This window comes from Nycticebus coucang, chromosome 1, assembly GCF_027406575.1.
Source record: "Nycticebus coucang isolate mNycCou1 chromosome 1, mNycCou1.pri, whole genome shotgun sequence".
Taxonomy (NCBI): Eukaryota; Metazoa; Chordata; class Mammalia; order Primates; family Lorisidae; genus Nycticebus; species Nycticebus coucang.
In genome coordinates, this window is record NC_069780.1 from 76,404,567 (window position 1) to 76,431,142 (window position 26,576).

At 44.9% G+C, this 26,576-nt stretch overlaps 2 protein-coding genes across 14 annotated transcripts in view; one reads left to right on the forward strand and one right to left on the reverse strand.

Annotated features, from left to right (window-relative positions):
* The window catches only part of DCLK2 (doublecortin like kinase 2), a 289,567-nt gene that overhangs the window by 164,627 nt on the left and 98,364 nt on the right, over positions 1 to 26,576 (forward strand). For 4 of the 11 annotated variants that reach the window (XM_053582510.1, XM_053582526.1, XM_053582535.1 and 1 more), the window contains 4 exons: positions 2,531 to 2,627; positions 3,203 to 3,283; positions 4,400 to 4,516; positions 9,785 to 11,231. In XM_053582510.1, the coding sequence (XP_053438485.1) occupies positions 2,531 to 2,627; positions 3,203 to 3,283; positions 4,400 to 4,516; positions 9,785 to 10,000 (511 nt within the window). In that variant the 3' untranslated portion in view covers positions 10,001 to 11,231. Of the gene's footprint in view, positions 1 to 2,530; positions 2,628 to 3,202; positions 3,284 to 4,399; positions 11,232 to 14,659; positions 14,736 to 26,576 lie in introns of those variants that run through there. The other 7 variants (XM_053582582.1, XM_053582598.1, XM_053582556.1 and 4 more) reach the window with 5 other exon arrangements.
* The window catches only part of LRBA (LPS responsive beige-like anchor protein), a 791,645-nt gene continuing 790,249 nt past the window's right edge, over positions 25,181 to 26,576 (reverse strand). For all 3 annotated transcript variants that reach the window (XM_053582486.1, XM_053582498.1, XM_053582475.1), the window contains exon 57: positions 25,181 to 26,338. In XM_053582486.1, coding sequence (XP_053438461.1) covers positions 26,248 to 26,338 — 91 coding nt within the window. In that variant the 3' untranslated portion in view covers positions 25,181 to 26,247. The remainder of the gene's footprint in view (positions 26,339 to 26,576) is intronic.

Consider the following 26,576-nt stretch of genomic DNA (forward strand, 5'->3'; position numbering starts at 1 on the left):
GATATCTTTATGGGGAAGCTGTGATGGTTTGATACAGGCATACAGTGTAAATGGATGGTGTCCATGACCTCAAACATTCATCATATGTTTGTGTTAAGAACACTCCAGCTCCACTCTTTTAGTTATTTTGAAGTATACCTTAACTTACTATTGATTATAATCACTTTGTTGTACTACCAAATACTGCTCATTCTATGTTTTTGTGCCTATTGTGGTTCTTTTTAATAGATATTTTTAGATATAACAGTCCTTTGCTCCAAGGACTATATTGTTTTAGAATTAAAAAGTTTCCTAAGGCATCTCAGCCAGATTGTAGATTACAGTGTGATACAAAATTTTATGTAGATTTAATCAGAGTAGCTTTTCTTACATGACTACTAAGAAGGATAGATGAGGATGACCTTTAGCCTCGTACTCTGCTGGTGAGGGGCAGACTCACTACAACTGTACAAGTTCTTGGAGTTCAAACCCTCAGTCCTTCTGGGTCCCATTCTGATGGCGGAGATGCCTATCTAAGGCAGTGATTCTCAGGGCCCAGAGAGGATCTTAGGTGTGCCTTGAAAATTTTTAAAGATTATTAATGAAGTTATTTTTGAATGAAATTCAAAACACAGTAAGTATATGTTTTTACTCTTTTTTTTTTTTAATCAACTTAATTTAAGTGTGCTGTGGAAGTTTAACTATAGGTTCAAGTGTGCCATGAGATAAAAAAGGTTGGAAAACACTAGCCTAAGATTTTGTTTGTTGACTGTCAGGATGTTTTGCTAGGAACCAACTGCTGTAAAAAAAAACATTGTGACACCTGGAAAGAAATGTGTGCTCATTCAAAGAAAATCCCCTTTCAGGAGATCTCATGGCTCTCCTAGTCCTGCAGCCTGCCTGCCTCTCAGCAGGCCTCTTGTCCATACTCCACAGACCAGCAGACGTCCCTTCAGCTGGGCCTGCTTGAATGTTGTGGACATTCACAAAGCTCTCAACTCTGCTCTTTCTAACAGAACAGGAGTGAGGCAGCCACATCATTATGTAGCCTTAGGATTTACCTCTAGACACTGTGCCAAAGGGTCTGCTCCTGGGGCTACCACCCCTTATTCCTCGTTGAGAGGGTTGGTAGTAAAACCCTCAAGGCTGAGTGGAAAAATTCCAGGAAGTGCTGCACACTTGCCAGGTAACACTCAACTTCCACTCCTGGGTTTTGATCTTCATTCCAACAGCCCATTATGGGGCCTTGTACCCTCCTGGAAAGCTAATTCTTTGTTCCTCACTCTGGCTGGAGGTGTGGGGGCTCTGTGGCTATGGAGGTGAGCTTGTTCAGGAGGCTGGGGACATCTTCCCAGTGGGTTTTCACACTTCTGTGGCACCTTCCATCAAAATCCAGCCATCATTTCCTTCTTAAGCCCCAACTATGTGTGTGTGTGTGTTACTTTGAGAAGGAGGGTGGGCAGGTGCAGGTTGGGAGGGATGCCCACCTGTGAGCAGCAGAGGTGGGCTCACCTCCACCTGTGCAGTGCTAGTTGACGCCCTGGGCTCTTTCTCTCAGACTGAGCTTAAATGAAAAGTGGCTGCTAAAGATGATCTAATTATTTCATGAATGATTTATCCAGATTCTGAACTCCTTATGGCTTTTGCACATGTTGGCTAACTTGGTGATCTTTGGCTATTTTACTGGAAAAGTAGAAAAGGAAGGACAAGTAGATCTGGTCAGATCTGCTGCGTTTCCACCCTTGTTGCCATGAGAGATTAGTGAGGGCAGATGCTGATTTTTTTTTTTTTCCAAAATAAGGATTTTCATTATTTGTGCATTTTTTATTTTTGTCTTTTTCTTTTTATTGCAGTAAATATATATAATATAAATTATTTATTTATTTATTTATTATAAAGACAGGGTCTTGCTCTGTCACCGAGGCTGGCGTGCGATAGCATGATCACAGCTGGACTGCAGCCTTGAACTCCTAGGCTGAAATGATCCTCCTGCCTCAGTCTCCCAAGTAGCCAGGCCTGTGCCACCAAGCCTGGCTAATTTCTAAGATTACTTTTGTAGAGACTGGGTCTTGTTATATTGCCCAGGCTGGTCTTGAGCTCCAGCCTCACTCAAGCAATCCTCAGACTTCAGCCTCTCAAAGTGCTAGGATTATAGGCATGAGCCATCATGTCCAACCAAAAATTTCATTTAAAAAAAATGTAAATGAACGGTTCAGTAGCATTTGTTACGTTCACTTTGTCGTGCATTCATCACCACCATCCAGCTTTAGAACTTTGTCATCTTCCCAAACTGAAACTCTGCATTCATCAAACACATTTCTTGAATTGTTGTCTGTCTTAGTGTGTCTGCCACAGTCCCAGCCTGTGCAAATGTTTTGGGGCTCATTGTTGAAAAGGAAAAGCTTGTCATCAGAAATGCAATTGAGATACGCGATTGATACAGGAAACCAAAAAGACTGGACTCCTTCCCTGCACTGTTTCCAGGAGCATTTTATTGAGAAACTGGATGATAACTTTGACTTTTTCTTCCGTTTCTTTGTCGCTGGCTTAGTGAGAACAATCTCCAGGAAGATCTCTTTGACCAGATACTGGCTGGGAAGCTGGAGTTTCCAGCCCCCTACTGGGATAACATCACAGACTCTGCCAAGGTACCATCGAGGCCTGTTTCTCTGGGTTGTGTTACGTGGTGCGTCCTCGCCCCTTGATGGAGCTGTAGCAGCTCTTGGGATTGAGCTCCAGGGACTTTTCAGCTTTTCACGTGCAGTCTCTGAATTCTCAGCCGCATTCTGAAAGCTGACCGGCCACCTTCCCAGTGTGTCCTGCCGTCCTCCGCGCTCCTCTAAGCTCTCAACATTCCATCTTTCACTTAGCCAAGAAGTATGTCTTGGGCATCCGTCAGAATATAGGCAGGAACCTCTGAGACATACTGACTTGCCAAAAGGAAAAATACTGCAGTTTTACCCTGTGGGATGAAAATAATGACCAGAAGTCTCAAGAGAGGACGTCTTGGTTTCACATAGACCCAGGAGAGTCCCTCTCTTGCCGTGTGCTGTGCTGGCGTGTGCTGGTGCCGTGGGCGCTGGGGGGTAGATGCTGAGAGGGGGTATCCACGTGGCCGAGCCCCTGTGTTGGCTTTTCACAGAAGTGCTTATACAAACTCAGATTTCTGTACTGCCTTTCTCTTCCTCTGGGGTCTTATTATTTTTTTTTTTTTAATTTGTAGGAATTAATCAGTCAAATGCTTCAGGTAAACGTTGAAGCTCGGTGTACCGCAGGACAAATCCTGAGTCACCCCTGGGTGTCAGTAAGTAGCCACATTCCTAGGGAACAAATGTCTGTGTGTTCTGTGGCTAACAGCACATGCAAAGTTCCGCTTCTGATTCTGTGGTTGGCGAAATGTCCATCTCTGCTGATGAGCAGGTGGCCTGAAGGTGGCTACCTGGGAGAAAGCAGGTGGCACCAGGGTCCCAGTCTTAGATCCTGCTTGTGAGTAACCTGGGCAAGTCACTGGCACTTGCTGGGCCAGTTTCCTCATCTGCAGAATGAAGGAGTTGGCTGCGAGGTGGTTTAAGGAGCTTTCCGCTCTCACCTTCTGTGCTTCTGGGGTTGAGCGTTTTCGAGTTTTGCCCTGCAAGTGAGCACGTTTCAGACTCCTGATCTCTGTGTTGTTACAACCATGCTCATGGGAGCCCCCTGCTGCTGCTGGGAGGCGGACACGCTGTGTCTTCACAGCTGGGCAGTCCCCTTGGACGTGGGTGATGCCTATGGGTTTAGGGTAAATGTAGCACACTGAACAGCCACAACAGGGAGTTCACATTTCCCTCATATCCTGGAGGCTCCAGGAGACGGAAGCTGATTTACTTGACCCAAAGGCTTTTGTTAACGTGGGCGGCAGTGTGGGGGTGTCCCTGTGCACCTCCACTGCCCCCCACTTCGTGACCTCTGGTGCACCCTCTCTGACCCTGCTCGCTGCCCTTCTAGACTAAGTGACTCGGTTCTTGGACCAGGTAGCTGAGATGCCACATTTCTTTATGAGCAATAAAAACTAACAACTAAATGAATTCTTAACTAAAATGATAAACCGTTAATTAATTTTGGTGTCTCCTTGAGAGGGATCATTCTAGATTACGTGCTTTGGGGGAAGGTCTCAGAAGCCTAAAGAATGGTGCTTCTGTGTCATTGGAGACTGCCCTGTCCTCAGCCTCCTCCAGGCCTGAGGAGTGGTGCCAGCTGCACGGGGTCTTTCCGAGGGCACTGCAGAGGAACAGTAATTGCTTTTGAGACATCATTGTTCTGCTGATCCTGTGGCTCAGATCAGCCCTTTAAGGAAGAGCTCTAGGGCAAGGGGATGACTGTGAAGGGACAGGCAGCTTAAATGCGATGGTCACAAATCACTGTTTGATTCTTTTCTTTCCTATAGGATGATGCCTCCCAGGAGAATAATATGCAAGCTGAGGTAACAGGTAAACTAAAACAGCACTTTAATAATGCGCTTCCCAAACAGAACAGCACCACCACTGGGGTCTCCGTCATCATGGTGAGTGGCATGCATGCTTCTGCTGTGGGACACTGCCCTGTCTGGCCTGACTGCTGAGCCGACATTGAATCCTTTGAATTAAGTAGCTAAGAACTCCTCTCACATGAAAGCTGGTACTTCCGTGTCCCTATTCTCATGTGCAGATTGGCTTGGCATGTGGAGGGAACTCATCTGGCCAACTCCCAAGCTGTGGGCACTGCAGTTTGGGCCTGTGCAGGTGCCAACAACTCGTCTGATGGGTCCAGGCGCCAGGCGGCTCCTGGGCTCAGGGCCCTCCGAGGCAGCTGCTTCCACTCTCACCTCTGCTTTCTCATCTAGAGGGAAACTCCAAGCCCAGTGGGAATTACAGTATGAGGAAGTAGCTCCCTGTCTGCCCAGGGCTTCAGAAAGAGATGATTTGAGAGATGAATTATTCTTTGGAATTTGGGAAAAGAAACAGGCCAGAGTTAAACAAATTTCATTTTTTAAAAAATCAGTGTTTTATAAAAGACAGTTTGGAGGCTTTTAAAAGTACAGAACAATGTAAAAACAATTAGTTTTTTTCTGTATTGGCACACTTTTAGGAGAGGTCAGTAACAAAGGCCCTATTTTTTTCAGCCCTTTCTTCCAAAATGTTTTTGAAGGCAGCTTAGCTAAATACATAAGCACAATAGATTAAATGAAAAGAAAGTATTAAAGTAGGTGAAGCAAAAGGAGAATAGGGCAGGAAAAAATAAGAATTGAGCCAGAGGTGAGGTCAGCATGCCCCACCCCAGCTGTCCAGGCCCAGGCACCCATGAGATTGGGCTGTACATCAGCTCTGAGTCTTTCCCTGTCACGGTAGCCAGGTAAAACTGAAGGCACCTCTGTTCTCCCCACCCCACCCCCAGAAGCAGGTAGAAGAAAGTCCACGCTCTGAGGTGTCAGGCACTCGAGTTCCTACATCTTGGCCTCTCCAGTGACCCTGGGTCCCGACAGCTAGGACTGGGCCATCTGCACAGCCCATCACCCTCACCCCAGGACAGGCCTCTCACCCTCCGGAAAGCATTTGTTTGCTTCCTGTCCAACCAGAGGGGAAACAGTTGATTATTCTTATGGTGCATGGTAGTCCAGGAACCTAACCTGAGGAGGTGCAGGGTCCAGATCGATGCTGGAAGGAAAGCCCACGCCCACACCGCCAACCACACACCTCCATGTGGCCCACAGCCCGTGGTGTGAAATGCCCTGCGGTGTGTACTGGGCATCCACTGGCCTCAGCACCTTCTGGTCTGTCTCTCTCCTCTCCCCCAGGACAGACTGTGTTTATTTGTCAGCCTTCCCTCTGTATGCCCTTGCAGCCCCCCTGCTGCACCCCTGTAGCCACACAAAGCCCCAGTTTGCAAACTGGGTATTTTGATGACTTGTAGGACGTTAGGGGTGCTCTGAGCCAAAATGCTGGAAAGGTCTCTTGAGTTGTGGTTTCTCCTAGCATTTCAGCAGTGTTTTGCTGAAAACCTAGGAAGTCAGGGTTGTCACAGAATTACAGCCTAAACACTTTGAAAAGAACCATCTTGATCCAGCCCTCAGCATGAGAACATTTTCAAGTGACTCCCCTAGGAGCGCTGGCACTGATGGATGGGATAAGTGGTTTGCAGCTTGGCCGTGCACTGCATTGTAAGGCAGCTTCTGGGAAAAGTTAGAAAAATAAAACATGAGCAATTGGCATTCTCAATATGTACTGAAAACCTTAAGAAGAGAGATTTGTTGCATCAAAATTTAATAACTATATTAGTTAAGCCTCACAGTCTTCTAAGAGGAAGAACCTTCACAGCCCTGTACACAGGGCTGAGGGGAAATCCCAGTGACTTGTGAGGGAGTCATTGCCTGGGTCATTTTTTGATTCGGGGGCTCAGATAGGAATCAGTGGCCAAAAGCCTGTGCCAGTCTCTCTCTGAATGACTCTCAGCAGAGGTTCTGTGATGATCGGCAGTTCTGCCTTATGGCCCGACATAGGCTTGACTGCAGATGAGGACGCTTAGCTCCCCTCAGACAGAACCTACCTTACCTGGTTTACGTAAGAGCGGCATTTTCCCATTTGCTGGTGAAGAAGGTCAGCAGTCAACTGTCAAAGCGCTGGGCTTTAATAGGGTGTTAGTGTGAATGAACACCCCTTTCTTACCTGTAATTCTGATGGCGATTGTGAAAGTTGTGTGTTTACGTGTGTTCTGTTGTCATTCTGCTCATGTTGGCAGGGCCTCTCTAACCCCACGTTCCCTACACAACTCTGCAGGTTGTTAGCTCTGAGGAACTGCTGAACGTCATGATCACACTCAGCACTACAGGAGGGACCAGTAGAGCTGGGCTCTGGCCTGTGAATTTTGGCTCGTCTCCAAAAGTGGTGGGAGGGGCAGGCCTGCTGCTTATCCTTACCCAGCTCAGGACCTGGTTTGGGGCATGGTTGTGTCGGGGAAGCTGGTGATGCTCTGTGTTGTCCTGTTTACCATTACCTTGTGTCTGTGTGTCCGTCCTTGGGAACAGTTTTAAATGTTTTTATATTGAAAATAACGGTGCAGTGGCTCACACCTGTAATCCTAGCACCCTGGGAGGCCAAGGTGGGTGGATTGCCTGAGCTCAGGAGTTGGAGACTAGCCTGAGCAAGAGCGAGACCCTGTCTGTACAAAAAATATAAAGATTAGCTGGATGTTGTGGCGGCCTGTAGTCCCAGCTACTCGGGAGGCTGAGGCAGGAGGATCACTTAAGCCCAAAAGTTTGAGTTTGCTGTGAGCTAGGCTGAGGCCATGGCACTCGAGCACAGAGTGAGACCCTGTTTAAAAAAAATTACAAAAAACGAAACCTCGAAATGGCTCTACCTGGTATTCGTATGTCCTCATAACTAGAGTAAGTAGGGCTCATACGGTTTCCTGCAGATGCTAGTAAGAATGGACATAGTGCGTGAATATTTTGAGGTTGAATCTTCAGACAACTACTGCGTAGCTAACAGGCAGAACCTTCCTTCTATTCTCACCCCAGTGTTCTTGCAAAGTTGGGGCTTGCGGCTTCAGGGACAAAATTATAGGATAGGAATTGTTAAAGAAAGGCAAAACAAAGTGACGTTCCTGCTGTTGTCTGCATTTTATTTGACAGTTTGATTTGACAGTTTGAGAGACACCTCAGAATTTCCTTCTTTACCCAGTTGGGACAGTGGGAAGGCCTGAAGCAGAACCCTGGTATTCGACGTGCTGCGCTTCATCAGAGCCACTCCTAACCCGCAGCCCTGCAGTCCGCATGCTTGTCTCAGATTCCTGACACCGCAGCCCAGCTCTTAGCTCCTTACTGGCGTGGGTCTCCTGTACCTACTGGTGCCCTTCTCAGCCAGCCAAGCGTGCCCTTGGAAAACTGTTTTAAAACATCTCAGCTTGCCACACTGCCTTCCTTTCTAGATCAGAAGCTGGCAAATACACAGGGGGATGAGTCCAGCGGTTCTCCTGCTAAAAGCCATTTTCCACTTAGATAGAAAAAGCCTCCTTTTGTGAACGGCAGCATAAGACAAGTGCCTTTGTGAAGGCGTGTTTTCCTCTTTCTCCAGCTGTCTTTCCAAAGATGAATTTTTATCAATAAGACAGTATACAGTTAGCCTTTAAGATAAGAGGAGATAATCTTATTAGATAAAGCTTTGGTTTTAGAGAGGCTACGGGTTGGGATTATCACCCTTCCATTTTGTCTGACTCTCCGTGACATGCAGGGTGTGTACCCCGAGGGCTCCCCCATCCCAGACCCCGAAGGAGGCTGGACAGGGAGTGATAAGAAACCTCAGCCCTGTATCTTCCCGTGCAGACTTGAGAAAGGATGGACTCCAGAGGACTGCGTTCTCCACTCAGGGATTACGCTTCTTTTAGAGGAAAATTGGGGAACGATTCGGGTTTCTTCCCTTAATTTAAGATAGACAAAACTGTTTCACTCATGTTGCTTCTGTTGAGAGTAAGTCTGGTTTCTGTCCCTGCTTCTCTCCCGCTGCCTGCATTGCTTCCCTCTGACTAGGTCCAAGGCCACGGTATGTACTAACTGCATGGCCATGCTTCCCTGCTGCACACAATACCTGTGCTCGTGACAGGAAGAGAAAAGGAGAAATAACTGGGGTTACCGTTTTCTCCTAACAAGGAGAAATGTGGTAGGAAAAACTGCGGCCTGTGTTTTTCATGTTAGCTGGGGTGGGGTGGCCTCCTCTCAACTAGGAGCTCAGAGACTGAATTTCTGACCAGGCTTTTCCACAGTTACCACTTCTCTAGGTAATCAAAATTGGCCTTGGGAATTGCGAATGCTCAGCCTAGGCTTGGCAGGGTTTGTGGAGAACACTCATTTTATAGTTGGCACCAAGTGCCACACAAGTCAGTCTGGGCAAGCCCTGTCATTGATTATTTTTTTCTCCAGACTTTTTTGTTGTTTTTGTTCAAGTCCTGAAAGAATCTACAGTGCATTTTGCCCGAGGGTAGTTAGATTACAGATGACTCCGGACCATCGTTCCTTTTAGTTGATGGTACCTGAGAACTACAGGCCCCATCATATTTGGATAGCCCAGTGAAATGTCAGCTTGATAGGTTTCTCGCCAGACAAGCAAGAATGTTCCAAGAGGGAGTAAAGAAGGCTACGTCTCACTTTCCAGCCTGGGGACGGAGAGCAAGGTGATTTCCTCACTCTGGTGGCTGCTCTCTGCTCCCTGAGCAGCTGAGCAGATTGAAAACTCCCGGTGTGTCCAGGTGCAGAATCCTTCACATGGAGAGAACAAGTGAGGAGGCCGGGTAGGATCTGAAAAGTGGGTGACACGGCTCCATCAGATTCCTGGACCTTTTATAGATTATACCACCATAGGGCTGTGAGGGGTGACTTACGCATGGGACATATGAGGGACTTTCCGATCTGTGACAGAACTTTCTTTGGAAAAGCAAACTGGGAGACTGAGCCCCTCCTTGGGTTCACTTATTGTCTCAGGACTCCTTTGAGCTTCAGGTCTAGGCGTGGGCAGAGCAGTCCAGACTCAGGCACAGCTCAGCACTAGGTAGGACAGTGGACACCGAATTGCTTTTTCCCTGGGCCACCAGCCTGCGTCATGGTAGGAGCAGAGGCCAAAGCCAGCCTGTTCCCCAGGGGTGGGTACCCAGCACGGCTGCCTTTAAGGCTTCTCTTAGAAGCTTGATGTTATTTCTCCCCTTCTGCTTCCGGGTCCCTGCATGCTCTGTCGTGCTCTCCGGTCATGGAAACTATGACCCGAGGCTGGGCTGGGGTAACTTGTTGTCTCTGCTGGTTTGTCCGCAGAACACGGCTCTAGATAAGGAGGGGCAGATTTTCTGCAGTAAGCACTGTCAAGACAGCAGCAGAGCCGGGACAGAGCAGGTCTCTCCAATGCCTCCCGCCGCCGAGGGGAGCCCTGTGTCCGGGGCGGCAGCCCCTCCGGAATCTCCCACACCCTCCTGTCCCCCTGCTGCCACAGGTGGTGAGCGGGCAGGGACTTGGCGCCGCCACCGAGACTGAGCCCTCGCACAGGCCGAGCCGCCTCCTCCGCCACACCAGGAGCCTGCTCTTCTGCTTGGCCTGGCCCGTGCTGCCCTCACGAAGGAGCCTTTCTCTGACTGGGAGCTTGTTGGCCTTGCTGGGCTGTGGAGGACAGGGACCAGGTGCATGGAGCCTAGCGCCGGCCGCGGCCTTCTCTGGTGCTCTGGACTCTGCTCTCTGGTTCCTGCAGGTGTCACAGGCCTCCGTGGCTTTGCTGACAGATACTTGGAGTGACTTGTTTTAAGTCATCCCTGATTTCAGTTCAGTGGACATTTTACAGCCACACCAAGAGAATGTGCAACTTTTATCCAGCATTAAATGCATTTTTATAGAAACACTTGGATGAATCAAGATCTCTCCCTTATTTAAGTAAACTCAGAGTGTTCCTTTTTGTTTTTTGAGTTTTGTTTTTTACAAAAGATTTAGGACTGCGTTTGTCCCTTCGTGAGAGCCCTGTGAGAAGTGACACGACACCTGCTGCTGCTGAGGGGGGTGAGGGACTGGCTTTCTAATAGAAGAAGCGGACACTGAAGAAGACAGTTTGGTCACTGGACGTGGATGCCATTGTCACTGGACATTGACGCTGGACTTTGACAAGTGCTCCTGGTTTGCCCCACAAAGCAGCACAGCCATTGGGCTGGGGTGCCAGGCTCGTCTGAGGCAGCACTGGGTGTTTATTTATACACAGACACAGGAGAAACCATGTCTTCCCCCAGCATTGCGTGTTTCTACCAGCTGTCCCGGTGCGTGTATGAGGATGTGCTAGGGAGGCTGCCCTCGGGGATTTTAGGGAAAGGCTTGGCGCCTGTGGCATCAAGTGGGGCTTCTTTTCAGGCAGCTGCTGGCAGAGCAGTGTGAACATGGCTCCTGAGGGCCCCAGTGTCCCCATCATCATCTGCTGCTCGTCTGGAGCTGGGGCGGAAACCACCCGGGAGGAAACTCGCCTGAGGCACAGCCAGGACCGGGGCAGGAAGGTGCTCCGTGGACATCCTCTGTTAACTCCGGAAGGCTGCTGGCAGTTTTTCCTTTTTGTGCATTGCCCTGCTCTTTTTAATAATTGTACATAATTGGTGTATTTGTTTTACCTGCTCATCTTCTCAACTGGCAGGCCCTAGGGTTCCTTCTTACTGTTAGATTTTGCCTTTTACAAGTGTACCCAACCTGTAATAAACTTTTCCCTCTTGAGAAAAATTAATCAGGGATTGGCAAAGGTTTCTGGGCTGTTGTCTTGCAAAGGGCACGTGGGATCAAAGCACACCACCTTGGCCCGGGTTCTGACAGGTGCCAGGGTCTGATTTTGTAAAGTCTCAGGGCCACTGTGGGGATAAGAGAAGACTTGGGAAGAATCTACAGAGATAGGTCTTGGTTATAGTTTGATTGTGGGTGCGGAAACTCATCAAACAAAAGTTCAAGAATATATACGGGTTATTGGTTTACACCAGAGGCATCTTATGGGATAGAACCAATAGCAGAAGGTTAGACACCAGGGCAGCTCTCCCAGTGTCTCTGTGTCTCAGAGGTTACACAGTCTCCTGTCTTTCCAGTGCCTCACAGCTTCCATTGCCAGGCTCCTGGCTTCCGTCACTTCATAACCTCCGCTTACCTGGGGCACGGGTTAGCCTAGTGTTGCCTCTGTCCCCAATTTCTCAAGGCTTTACAACTCTAGGGCTTGAAATCATCTAACTTAGCTCTGAGTCTCCCTTGGAATGAGAAAATTTGACAGGCCAGGTGATGCAATGATATTTGGGTTCATGCCAAGCCCTAATCAGTCCAGATGTTGGTCACAAAAGGCAGATGGGCTTCCTAGGCCCACAGCTGTAGCAGGGACAGGCTGCAGGAGTGCAGTTTCAGAAAAGCTATGATGTAGGTCTAGAACATTCTGCACGTATCTCTTCACTGGTTAGTGAGCAAGATTTTTCATGGCTCTTGGAGGAAGGGAGGTGGGAAAAGGGAAGAGCAGAGAGGGAAGGAGGGGGGTGGGGTTCTTGGTGTGTGACCCACTTTTTGGGGGCAAGACACAATTATAAGAGGGACTTTACCTAACAAATGCAATCAGTGTCACCTGGTTTCTTATACCCTCAGTGAATCCTCAACAATAAAAAAAATTAAAAAGAGACAAGACTTTTCATAGCTCTCAATGGAAATAATTTTGTTAATGTAAGAGCTGATGGAAAGGAAGGAGAGGAAGGAAAACAGTAACACAGCAAGGCCCGGTACTGACCAGGGCCCGAAACCTCACTCCGTCCTTGGAACTGTTGCTGAAGACTTAGTGGCCAGGACAGTGGCAGTCACTGGTGTCAGGATGAGGAGCACCTTCTTGTCCAGCACTTGCTGTCACCCTCTGTGAGGATGGGACGGAGAAAAGAAGTAGCGTGAACTAGGACAGCATGCTGTCCTTTTGAATGATTACAGTCCCAGAAAAGCCTAGTGGTGGTAGAGGAGACAAAGAAGAAGTTAAGTAACATATGCAGAATGAGCAGGAGACAGGGCTGCGATGCAATTTTGGCTTTTCCCAACGCTAAGGTACACGTTCCTTTGGGGGTACCTTGTTCATCCAGGGGTAAGCCAAGGCCTGGAGGTGACACATCTAAACAATGATCCTAAATATTCTGGTACCACAAGAAAATTGTTCACTTGCCCGTGTATTTAGCTAACATTAAGCTCTATCTGTTCTCAGAATCCAAATTAAATACAGGTACTTAAATGATGGGTTCCTCAGATCTTGCAAGGAGAGAACTGGCTTCTTGTATACTGTATGTTTATTTCCATACTTGAGCTGGGGATCAGTGGCTAAAGAAATTGACCTTTGAGTAGGGGTAAAAGGTGGGAAGTGGTGACCTGCTGAGGCGGTGGTGGACGCGTGCTGGACCCAGCAGTAGGGCTGAGTCCAGCCTCTCATTTTCTGTCTCTTTGTTTTCAGAAAGGTTGCTATGAGAGAAATTCATTGAATATGTGAATTAAAGGCATTTGGCAAAACTTCCCCAGAATATCTTCATGGATAAAATGGTGAAATGTGAATTAAGAGATAGTGGAGACAGTTCAGGACTAACCAAATTGAAAAAAAGGAAGGCTAATGGAGAAAGAACTGGAGAGCAGATTGCAGCCTCATAGGAATATAATGCAGGGCACGTAAGTTGGCATGTTCTACTATCACCTTAAAATTTTTTTTTAAAGGAACAGGTGGGCCAGGCACAATGCTTAAGGCTATTAATTCTAGCACTCTGGGAGGCTGAAGCAGGTGGATTACCTGAGCTCAGGAGACCAGCCTGAGCTAGAGTGAGACCCTGTCTCCACTAACAATAGAAATACTAGCCAGGCGTTGTGGTGGGTGCCTGTAGTCTCAGCTACTTGGGAGGCTGAAGCAGGAGGATTGCTCAAGCCAAAGAGTTTGAGATTGCTGTGAGCTATGACACCACAGCACTCTGTCTAGGGGGAGAAAGTGAGGCTTTGTCTCAAAAAAAAAAAAAAAAAAACAGGTGGAGTTAATTTTTATTCTGTTTTATTTAGCTTAATGTACCTAAATATATTCAAAATATTATTTTGGCATGTAATCAATATAAAAAAATCATTGAGACATTTTATATTCATTTTTTTGTACTAAGTCCTTGAAATCTGATATGTGTTTGCATTTATAGCACATCTCGATTTGGAGAGATCACATTTCACACGTGGCTGGTGGCTGCCTCACTGGCCAAGCAAGGCAGCTCTCTCTAAAGACGGTCCACGGCCTCAGTCTTTGTTCTGATGCCACCTCCCCCCTTCTTACATGTGATGTGAATGACAGTGTAGAAAGAATGTTTATCTGTTGTTTTAAATGGAATGGACTCACTTATAGAGAAGTCAGCAGGCTAGGACACTGATCCAAACCTGTGGTGTGAGGTCACAGTGCTGAGATTCTATCACCTGCCTGTCCAGGGCCTTGGTCGACGGCCCTGCTTCCTGCGAAAGGTCTGGGGTGTGGCATGCAGTGATTACCAAGCCACCAGGAACCAACAGAGCTGCTTAAATGTCTGCAGCATCTAATGCTGAGAAACATCAGTGTGAGAAGCGTGTGCAGGTCATGGGGGGGTAGTAGCTGGAGACTGAGCTGGGGCTTGACTTCTGTCCTTGGGGCCTTGGCTTGTGTGGTGCAGAGAAAGCAATGACTGTCAAGGTCAGAGGACAGTAGGAGTGCAAAGTGTTTGAAGCCCTTGGTAGCGAAGTATTGGTGGGGCAATCTGTGAAGCACTAGTTAGAGCCAGAAGCACATTGGCTTGACGCCTTTGGCTGTATGAAGAACTGTTCTGTAGAAGGGGTGCAGACTGATTTTAGCTGCTCTGATGGTCAGCCCAAGGTCAGCAGGCAGGAGGATTTGAGTCAAAGGTCAGATTTGAGTGCAAAGTCAAAGTAAGACTCTATTAAGAGAGCAGTGGAGTGACAGAAGCCTGGGTTATAGTAGGAGCAGAGGCCCAGGCCAGCCTGTTCCCCAGGGGTGGGTACCCTATACCGCTGCCTTTAAGGCTTCTCTTAGAAGCTTGATGTTATTTCTTCTCTTCTGCTTCCGAGTCCCTGACGTGCTCTGTCGTGCTCTCTGGTCGTGGAAACTGTGACCCAAGGCTGGGCTGGGGTAACATGTTGTCTCTGCTGGTTTCTCCCCAGAACATGTCTCTAGATAAGGAGGGGCAGATTTTCTGCAGTAAGCACTGTCCAGACAGCAGCAGAGCCGGGATGGAGCAGGTCTCTCCAATGCCTCCCGCCGCCGAGGGGAACAGCTGCTTTCTAAAGGAATGACTGTCTAGTTCTTGGAAATGCTTAGATGATGGGCGATAACAATCATAAAAGTTTACTGCTCACAGAGTATTTCCTATGATCTCATTTGAGCTGCCTCACAGCCCTGAGACATAGATACAAATGTCTGCATTTAATAAATAAGGAAATGCAAAATAGTTAAGAGCTTTTCCAACCTTGCTGGTGCTGCCCTGGCAGGTGCCCTATAAGGAGGCCATCCTGTTGGTGGTTGGAGATACGTTAGAAGGGACAAGTCTGTCATAAGGCCAGGTGGGATGAAGGAGATTTTCTACCACTGACAAATGGATACAAAATTGAGGAGGCTGACGATTTATCAGAAGCAGAGGGCCCTTAAATGTCAAGTGTCCTGTGGCTATTTAGATCAAAGTCTAAATAGAAAGTCTGATCAAAGAAATCAAAGTCTCCAGAGGGAAGCTGATATGTACAGCTTTGGTTAGTCTGGCCCTAGGGGTAGGGAGATGTTAAGTGTCTATCTGAGGATTTAAAATGCAAATCCTTGAACTCAAAGACAGTCAAGCTGTAGAAAGGGCTTGCCAGCATTGAAAGGCTGGGGAGAAGAGAAGGGTATATTTGGTACAGAGATCATCATCTTCTCCTGCTATGCCCCTCTCATTTTGGGCAGAGCTGGGCACCAGAGGCCTCCAGCATGGTCAGGATGATTTCATCATAGGGAACCAAGTCTGGTGTGGTGCGAGAATTGGCTGGACACCTGTCAACGCTGAGGTTGACGTTGGGCCTGGGGATTGTCTTTCAAATGATCCAAGTCTGAAGCTGCAAAACTGCCAGCTTCTTCCTGTTAGGTATAAGGAAATAACCAGCCTTCCTCAAGTCCCCCAAATTGTGGTTTTGGCAAGGAAAAATATAGCTGAACTCAAGACAGAAATAATTCACTTCATGTTTCTGATGTATGATTGCTGAAGTCTTGGAAATTGCAGAAACATGGATAGTCTGCAGAAACCTTGCCAGAGAAGCCTGGCTGTTGCAAAGAAGACAGCCTGCCTAAGGCCAAACCATCCCTGTGTCATCAGGGAGAGAGCTGTGATGTGCCTCCCTCTGAGTGATCTGCATTTCTGGTTCTGGAAGCAGCCAGGGCTGGGAGTGAGGAGTCAGTGTGGCTAACAGTACTTTGGGGTTTATAGGTAGTCATGACTACAGAGGACCCAGGAATTTCCTCAAGGACTCAAGTTTTCAAATTTATCCAAAAGAAAAATACTAAAGCGATTTTGCTCACTCCTCTGAGAGGAAATCAGAGAACTTTTAAGTGTTTTTTAATCCCCACAAGGATAATATGTGAAGCCTGTGTGATTAACATAGATTACACTTCATGCACACACAAAGAGGGTGGTGGGAAGGCTGGGTGAAGTAGACAAGCATCTCCTCCTACTGTGGTAGGACAGAAATAGCCCAGTGGGGCTCTGGCATATCTGCCCCTCTGGGGTTTGTGCAGATTTGGAGATTTGAGTCGTGTTCTCGCCTCCTGTTTGTGGACATGCTCAGGACTAATTTCATGTGAGGCTATGGAGCTGCCTGCTGCCCTGTCATCTTGCCACACACCAGAAGCTGGTGACGCCACTTCACCTAGCTCAGGGGTGGGTTCTTCCAGCTGTTTAAATGAAAGGTGCTCCTGCTTCTTGACCTGTTTGTGTCATTGCCAAGTTTGGAATGTGTGTGTCTAAGAGTTCTTGAAATCATAATCCAGTAAAAATGTGTCAAAGCTCCCTAGTGAAACTCCCCACCGCACCCCTTCCTCTGTAGCCGTGAGCTGTTCCGTGCTGTTTCAGTTCAGGTGTATTTGCTAAGAGGGTACAAAGTAGGTGCAGTCTGGCTGCATCCGGAATCCTGCATCCTGGCCATCTCCTGCGACATCACCTGACTGCTGCCATCTCACTGCCCCTCTGACCCTGTGGCTCAGCACTGCTGTTGGAGCTGAGTGGAAAAGGTAACTGGGGGTGGAAACCACTGACCTCACATCCTGCACACAACATAGCTGCTTGTGGTTTCTGTGTAGGCCATTTTGAATCTTCCTGTTTTATATGCCAAGCAGATCTGAAGTGTAATGTTTCTTCATGAGGAAAATAGTTCTTTCTCATTGGATTGATTTATAAAAACAATTATTTGTGGCTATTACTTTGGGGTAAGATGCTCATCTGCAAGTGAGCTGCCTGCAAGTTTGTATCAACGTCTTTCAGATTTTCCTGTCCTCTATTTTCTAAGCCCTCTGGCTTTCTCCTGGAGATCTACTGGTATTTCTTAAACGACAACATCTCATTATTAACATCAGGGACCTGATTGGTTGTATTTCAGGAAGAATCAGTATGTCAGAAAGGAAAATGGACCTGATTGGTTGTATTTCAGGAAGAATCAGTATGTCAGAAAGGAAAATCTTAATTTCTTGAGGCAGTGCATTTTAAACCAGCCTTCAAGGGCTGTGTGTAGACCAAACACACAGCCCATTCCAGCCCATTCAGCTGCAGCCACTTGCGGGAACATGCAGCCATGCTTCTTGTGCTGTGGAGCATTCAGATTCACCCCCAACACCTCGACTTTGATCTTTTGTTCCTTAATTGGTTTACATTTATTTGCAGTCATGGTGGTTTTCTGTTAAAGAGTTAAAATTTGATAAGTGAAGACTGAGTAAACATAACAAGTACTGTAAAACACATTTTAGCATTAAGAAGCCCTGTGTTGATGCCAGTTATATTGATTTTATGAATTATTACTTTATATTTCAATTAATCTTCCACAATTATAAGTTTTTAAAACAATAAAGGTAGTGGAAGCAAAGATTTTTTTCTCTTTTTTTAATTTTCTAAAGGAAGCTTCTTTATTGACTTTTTTTTTAACTTGTTAAGACAGAGTAGTTGATGTATCTTATGTGTGGTGTGTGAGTAAGGAAGTGCTAATTTTCTTCTACCATTTTCCCCCTAAAAGTAAGTTTCCAAAGTGTAATTTTCATAATATCAGTGAGGATGTTCAGTTCAGTTAACTTAACCAGTAACTTGCACATTTCTTTGATAGTAAGATGTTCTTTCCCACTCTCATGTTTTACCATCTATCGTTTTCTTTCTTTTTTTAAAATTTATATATATATTTATTTTTATTGTTAAATCATAGCTGTGTACATTAGTGCAATCAAGGGGTACAATGTGCGGGTTTCATATACAATCTGAAATATTCTCATCAAACTGTTCAACGTAGCCTTCATGACATTTTCTTAGTTACTGTATGCAGGCATTTAGTAAGTTTCACCTGTACCCATTCTAAGATGCACCGTAGGTGTGGCCTTACCCATTACCCTCCCTCTACCTTAACCTCCCCCCTCCCTTACCCTTCCTTGGCCTTTTCCCCATAGTCTTGTGCTATAGTTGGGTTATAGCCTTCATGTGAAAGCTGTAATTTAGCTGCATAGTAGAGCTGAGTACATTGGATACTTTTTCTTCCATTCCTGAGATACTTTGCTAAGAAGAATATGTTCCAGCTCCATCCATGTAAACATGAAAGAGGTAAAGTCTCCATCTTTCTGTAAGGCTGCATAATATTCCATGGTATACATGTACCACAATTTGCTAGTCCATTCGTGGGTTGATGGGCACTTGGGCTTCTTCCATGACTTAGCAATTATGAATTGGGCTGCAATGAACATTCTGGTACACATGTCTTTGTTATATTGTGATTTTTGGTGTTCTGGGTATAAACCTACTAAAGGAATTATAGGATCAAATGGCAGGTCTATTTTTAGGATTCTAAGTATTCTCCAAACATCCTTCCACAAGGAACGTATTAGTGTGCATTCCCAACAGCAGTGTAGAAGTGTGCCCTTTTCTCGACATCCATGCCAACATCTCTGCTTTGGGGATTTTGTTATGTGGGCTTCTCTTACTGGGGTTAGGTGGTATCTCAAAGTAGTTTTGATTTGCATTTCTCTGATGAATAAAGATGATGAGCTTTTTTTCATGCATTTGTAGATTGTGTGTCTGCTTTAGAGAAGTTTCTCTTGAAGGCCCTTGCCCACCCTGAGATGGGGTCACGTGTTCTTTTCTTGCTAATATGAGTTCTCTGTGGATTCTGGTTATAAGACCTTTATTGGAGGTATAACCTGTAAATATTTTCTCCCATTCTGAGGGCTGTCTGCTTGCTTTACTTACTATGTTCTTGGCTGTGCAGAAACTTTTTAGTTTGATCAGGTCCCAGTAGTGTGTTTTTGAAGCTGCTTCAATTGCCTGGGGAGTCCTCCTCATAAAATATTCACCCAGGCCAATTCCTTCAAGAGTTTTCCCTGCACTTTCTTCAAGTATTTTTATAGTTTCATGTCTTAAGTTTAAATCTTTAATCCAGTGAGAGTCTATCTTAGTTAATGGTGAAAGGTGTGGGTCCAGTTTCAGTCTTCTACAGATTGCCAGCCAGTTCTCCCAGCACCATTTGTTAAATAGGGAATCTTTTCCCCACTGGATGTTTTTAATTGGCTTGTCAAAGATCAAATAATGGTAAGTAGCTGGTTTCATCTCTTGGTTCTCTATTCTGTTCCAGACTTCTACTTCTCTGTTTTTGTGCCAGTACCATGCTGTTTTGATCACTATCGATTTATAGTACAGTTTCAGTTCTGGTAGCGTGATTCCTCATGCTTTGTTTTTATTTCTGAGTAATGTTTTGGCTGTTTGAAGTTTTTTCTGATTCCATATAAAATGAAGTATTATATTTTCAAGATCTTTAAAATATGACAATAGAGCTTTAATAGGAATTGCATTAAAATTATATATTGCTTTGGGTAGTATAGACATTTTAACAATGTTGATTCTTCCCAGCCATGAGCATGGTATGTTTTTCCATTCATTAACATCTTCAGCTATTTTTTTTCTTAAGTTTTCATAGTTCTCTTTGTAGAGATCTTTCATGTCCTTTGTTAGGTATACTCCCAAATATTTCATCTTCTTTGGCACTACTGTGAAAGGAGTAGAGTCCTTGACTGTTTTTTCAGCTTGGTTATTGTTGGTACATATAAAGGCTACAGATTTATGGGTGTTGATTTTGTAGCCTGAGACATTGCTATATTCCTTGATCACTTCTAAAAGTTTTGTAGTAGAATCCCTAGTGTTTTCCAGATATACGATCATATCATCTGCAAAGAGTGAAAGTTTGATCTCTTCTGACCCAATGTGGATACCTTGATCGCCTTTTCTTCCCTAATTGCAATGGCTAAAACTTCCATTACAATGTTAAAGAGCAATGGAGACAATGGGCAACCTTGCTTGGTTCCTGATCTAAGTGGAAATGATTTCAATTTAACTCCATTCAATACAATATTGGCTGTGGGTTTGCTGTAGATGGCCTGTATTAGTTTAAGAAATGTCCCTTCTATACCAATTTTCTTAAGTGCTCTGATCATGAAGGGATGCTGGATATTATCAAAAGCTTTTTCTGCATCAATTGAAAGAATCATATGGTCCTTATTTTTTAGTTTATTTATGTGCTGAATTACATTTATAGATTTACATATATTGAACCAGCCTTGAGACCCTGGGATAAATCCCACTTGGTCATGGTGTATAATTTTTTTGATGTGTTGTTGGATTCTGTTTGTTAGGGTCTTATTGAGTATTTTTGCATCTATATTCATTAGTGATATTGGTCTATACTTTTTTCTTGTTGGGTCTTTGCCTGGTTTGAGGATCAAGGTGATGTTTGCTTCGTAGAATGTGTTGGGTAATATTCCTTCTTTTTCTGTATTTTGGATGAGGTTTAGTAGTATAGGTACTAGTTCTTTAAAGGTTTGGTAGAATTCTGATGTAAAGCCATCTGGTCCTGGGCTTTTCTTTTTAGGGAGATTTTGTATAGTTGATGCTATTTCAGAACTTGATATAGGCCTTTTCAACATTTCCCCTTCTTTCTGGCTAAGTCTTGGTAGGTGGCGTACTTCCATGTATTGGTCGATTTCTTTCAGATTTTCATATTTCTGAGAGTACAGTTTCTTGTAGTATTCGTTAAGGATTTTTTGAATTTCTAAGGGGTCTGTTGTTATTTCATCATTACCATTTCTGATTGATGAAATTAGAGATTTTACTCTTTTTTTCCCGGTTAGGTTGGCCAAAGGTTTATCTATTTTATTGACCTTTTCAAAAAACCAACTTTTGGATTTATTGATGTGTTGTATAATTCTTTTGTTTTCAATTTCATTTAATTCTGCTCTGATTTGGGTTATTTCTTTTCTTCTGCTGTATTTGGGGTTGGAGTGTTCTTCCTTCTCCAGTTGCTTGAGATGTCCCATTAAGTTCCTGACTTCCTCTCTTTCCGTTTTCTTGAGGAAGGCTTGCAGTGCTATAAATTTCCCTCTTAGGACTGCCTTTGCAGTATCCCAGAGGTTCTTGTAATTTGTGTCTTGATTGTTGTTTTGTTCGAAAAATTTGGTGATTTCCTTCTTTTTTTTTTTTTTTTGTAGAGACAGAGTCTCACTGTACCGCCCTCGGGTAGAGTGCCGTGGTGTCACACGGCTCACAGCAACCTCTAACTCTTTGGGCTTACGCGATTCTGTTGCCTCAGCCTCCCAAGCAGCTGGGACTACAGGCGCCCGCCACAATGCTTGGCTATTTTTTTGTTGTAGTTTGGCTGGGGCTGGGTTTGAACCCACCACCCTCGGCATTTGGGCAGGCGCCCTACTCACTGAGCCACAGGCGCCGCCCCGGTGATTTCCTTCTTAATCTCATCTATAACCCATCTATTTTTCAGCATAAAGTTGTTTAGCTTCCATGTTTTTGTATGGGTATGCAGGCTCCTGTTGTTATTGAGTTCAACTTTTATTCCATGATGGTCTGAGAAGATACAAGGAATAATTTCTATTTTTTAAAATTTGCTGAGGTTAGATTTGTGGCCTAGGATGTGGTTGATTTTGGGGTATGTTCCGTGGGCTGATGAGAAGAATGTGTATTCAGTTTTATTGGGATGAAATGTTCTGTAGATGTCTGTTAAGACCAGATGTTAAACGGTTGAGTTTAAATCTAAAATTTCTTTGCTTAGCTTCTTTTTGGAGGATCTTTCCAGCACTGCTAAAGGGGTGTTAAAATCTCCAACTACTATGGAACTGGAGGAAATCGAGTTGCTTATGTCTGTTAGTTTCTCTTATAAATTGAGGTGCATTCTGGTTGGGTGCATAAATATTAATAATTGAGATCTCATCATGTTGAGTATTACCTTTAACAAATATGAAGTGTCTATCCTTATCCTTCCTTATTTTGGTTGGTTTAAAGCCTATTGTGTCTGCGAACAGGATTGCAATGCCTGCTTTTTTCTGCTTTCCATTTGCGTGGAATATAGATGACCATTCCTTCACCTTGAGTCTATATTTGTCTTTTAATGTAAGATGCGATTCTTGTATGCAGCAGATATCTGGCTTGAGTTTTCTTTTCTTTTTTGTTTTTTTTTGTAGAGACAGAGTTTCACTTTATGGCCCAAGGTAGAGTGCCATGGCATCACATAGCTCACAGCAAGCTCCAACTCTTGGGCTTAAGCGATTCTCTTGCCTCAGCCTCCCAAGTAGCTGGGACTACAGGTGCCCGCCACAATACCCGGCTATTTTTTTGTTGCAGTTCAGCTGGGGCCAGGTTTGAACCCGCCACCCTCGGTATATGGGGCCAGCACCTTACCACTGAGCCACAGGTGCCACCATGGCTCGAGTTTTTGGATCCAGTCAGCCAACCTGTCCTCTTTAGAGGACAGTTTAAACCATTGACATTAATTGAGAATATTGATAAGCCTTTCAAGAGTCCGGTGGACATTTTTTCCTTTTGTGTCTGTGGAAGTTGGAATTTGATCAACATTTTCTGGGTGGGTTTACTTTTGTGGTGGAGGATTACACTGGTCTTTATGGAGGATAGGTCTGAGAATATCCTGGAGAGCTGGTTTAGTTATGGCAAATTTCTTCAACATGTGAATGTCACTGAAGTATTTAATTTCTCCGTCATAAATGAAACTCAGTTTAGCTGGGTACAGGATCCTGGGTTGAAAGTTATTTTGTTTTAGGAGATTAAAAGTCGATGACCATCCTCTTCTAGCTTGGAAGGTTTCAGCAGAGAGATCTGCAGTTATTCTAATATTCTTCCCCTTGTAGGTAATGGTTTTCTTTCGTCTGGCTGCTTTCAGAATTTTCTCCTTCATATTAACTTTAGTGAAATTGATTATGATGTGTCTGGGGGATGTCTTATTTGGGTTGAGTCATGCTGGAGTTCTGAAACTGCTATCTGAATTTCAGAATCTCTTGGCATGTCTCGAAAGTTCTCCTTCATAATCTCATGGAGAAGAGACTCTCTGCCTTGTGAAGCCACTTCATTGCTTTAAGTGATCCCTATAAGATGAATATTGATTTTCTTCGAATTATCCCAGAGCTCTCTGAGAGAGTGATCTGTTTTTGCCCTCCATTTCTCTTCCTCTTTGAGAGTTTGGGAGTGTTCGAAAGCTTTGTCTTCAATGTCAGAAATCCTTTCTTCTGCTTGCTCCATTCTGTTACTGAGGGATTCTACTGTGTTTCTCAGATTTTTGAGGGCTGCCAATTCTTGTCTCAAAGTGTCAAAATCTTTGGTCATTTGGTTTTTGAATTCGTTGAATTCTTGAGATATCTTTTGCGTTACTGCTTGGAATTCTAATTTGATCTTATTTGCTATACAGATTCTGAATTCAATTTGTGACATCTCAGCTATTTGTTTGTGCGTGGGATCTTGTGCTGTGTCTGCCCCATTAATCCTTGGGGGAGGTAATCTGCTCTGATTATTCATATTGCTGGAGTTTTTCTGTTGATTTCACCTCATGATTGTTTTTCACCGTTGCTTCTGGTGATCCTCAAAGTTGGGGAGGTGTCTTTCCAAGATTAGACCCCAGCGGGATCACTCTATTGTTGCCGGATCTTTGTAGGGAGTGACCCTGTGTAGTTCCTCTGGGGCTGCACCAGCCAGAGAGTTCTTGTTGTGGAAGCAGCTCCAGCATGTGACACACCCAGATCCAGCAACAGGGTGGGAGGTGGTGCTCACAGTTCTGGGAGTGCCTGGTGCCCAGTGACTTTGGCACAGAGAGTCCAAGGCTCCAGCAGTCTCTGGCCAGGAGAAGGGCTCTGTGCAGAAGCAGGGAGGGCTCCAGAGGGCACGCGGCTACCAGTATCCCTGGCCAGACGATTGGGCCAGTGTGGAGGCAGGGAGGATACAAAAGGAATGTCGCGGGGTTGTGCGGCTCCTGTAGTTCCTTGTCAGGGCATGCGGAGGCCCGGCGGATGCAGGTTGTGTGTCGGGGTTCATGGCGCAGCTTTTATGGAGGTCTGGGCAGCGCCAAGCCCAGGAGTTTGAGGTTGCTATGAGCTGTGATGCCACAGCACTCTACCCAGGGCAACAGTCCAAGGCTCCAGTGTGCCACAACTGGTCTCACTCTGCCCCTAAGGCTGTAAGGCAGCTCAGTCCCCACCTTTAGGCTGCTCAGTCACTAGGTTACTAGTTCCTGCCCAATCCTTGCTCTGGGACCCTGAGGGTGGAGCTTGCCGGGGCACTTCTCTCACCATGGCTCCCTGCGGCCCAGCTCAGTGGCTCAGTCTGGGGCCCTAGACAATGCCCAAAGTTCTCTGCACTCCTGCTCAAGCTCTCCCCAGGGCAGTTCAACTGAGTGCCAAGTCCAAAAACACCATAACAGTTCACAGGTAAGGCCCTTCCGGTTTGCAGTCTCCTTGCTGCTTGTACTTACGGTTGCCAGCGGGATTAGGTTGATAGAACACATGCAACCACTTGCCAGTTTCCCACTGTTTTTGTCCTTCTCTTGGGGTCCAGAAGTCCCTTGCTGACTCCCTGTATCCTTAAAGGGAGGATTATAGGCAGATCCCATCAGCCAGAGATGCCTGGAGTCTTATAGGCAGATCCCATCAGCCAGAGATGCCTGGAGTCTTATCTCCCCAGACTCACTGTGCCCAGTTGCAGGGAAGCTGTTACTCAGCCACCATCTTTCTCAACCTCCCAGTTTTCTTTCTTAATGGTTTATAAAATCATGAATCTTAGTGGAACATTACATTAAAAGTCCCTTGTTTTGTCACATGTAAGAGTCAGGTCTAGGTAATTTGTGTAAGTCTCTATAAAAGGGGCGATATTTGCCCAAAGAAAGCTTGGCCTGTTTGTTAGGAGGGTCTCTTACTAGTTATTGATCAAAAACTATGCCCAAACTAGAGTTCATCATTTTCTTTCTGAGTAATTGTTTTATTAATGTTTAAATTTAGATTTCCAACAATTCAAACACAAATGCCATTATTCAGTTTTCTTTTCTGTCAGACTGAATAGCTGAATGTGCAGGGGGAAAGGAAGAGGGACCTCTTTATGTAAGTTGCAATAGTGGGAAAAAAAATATTTTCAACTCAAATTTCACAACTTTACAAAGAATTTATTTATGCAATACAGGCCTTTTCTCAAATATTTTTCACAGTATTTCACACAGCACTCTACTAGAAAAGTAGAATAATACAACACCAAAATAACATTGTTTCTTAATACAAACTTCTAATCAAAAGGAAGGTGGAGATAGTTTTTAATAACAAATAGAAGGTAAAACAGGTGTTGCTTAATACAGCACCCAGTGGCCTCTATCAATCTGGGGAGGGGGCGCCCCAGTAATGGCCCTGCCTCATTATCTGGGCACAGTCACACCACAGGGTGAACTTTGGTACTTTCATTTACTTTAAAAGAAAAACAAAGGTGGTGGGTGAGCCCAAGAGCACTTCTGTCATTTTATTTTGTTGCGCTATAAAGATGACAGATCAGGAAAAAATGGTAACTATTTCACACTTGCTATAACTTAGATCTTTTATATTAACCACACAGTAAAATAAAGTAGCTTCCCCCAAACCGTACTTTTCTAGGCCTAAAACATGCTTGAAGAATAATAATGATAGAAACAATTCATTGAAATGTCTTAAATAACATTTACCATAATTTAAACATTACTATTTAAATCCCAGAAATTTCAGAGCTGAAGAAGCACAACTGTTTCTAAAAATACAGGACCCAAATTTCTGCATAAACTTTCCCTAACCCAGTATTGTAACTCATTTCCCCAATGTTAAAATCATATATTTCTCAAGATTGCAGATAAATGGGAAATGTTTTTTCATAATATAGCTAGAATAAGTGGGTTTGCTAGCTCCACTGTATGTTTCCATAATTGGTGAAAATAGACTTTTCATTATGACTAAAAATATAGATTTTTTAAAAACTACAGAACCCAGCAGCCAATTTTCTGCTTTGCTATTTCCCCCCCAAAATCAAGCAAAGTCTACAAAAATAGCAATTAACTTTAAAAAATATTTTGCTGCTTTGAGCAAATTTAAGTTCCATTCAGATGTGATAGCTATTTCTAAGAGAATGATACTCAGGTAGGAACTTCTCCTGCCCATCTATTCTGGGCACAGGGCTGGTGAGCAGCTGTTGCCATCAGTAGCGGGTTTGGTACTCGTGATGCCACCGGTTAAAATCATTGTAGAACAGAACAATGCTTCCTGAAGCCATGCCAGAAATGATGCACCTGGGAGAAGCACAGAGAGAAGGATTGTACAAATCTGTGTTTCCAGGGGATCTGTTACTAAAGGAAGGACTGCCCTCCCCAAATCCACAAGGTAAAAATAAAGGATGGCATAAAACCTCTCTCAATTTGTGAAAACTAAGGTGTTTTATTACTAAAATAAAGCACAGCATGCTTTCTCATAGAAAGGGCAAGTATAGCCAGTACATGGAGATGCATCACTAAACCCCAAGGGCTGGCA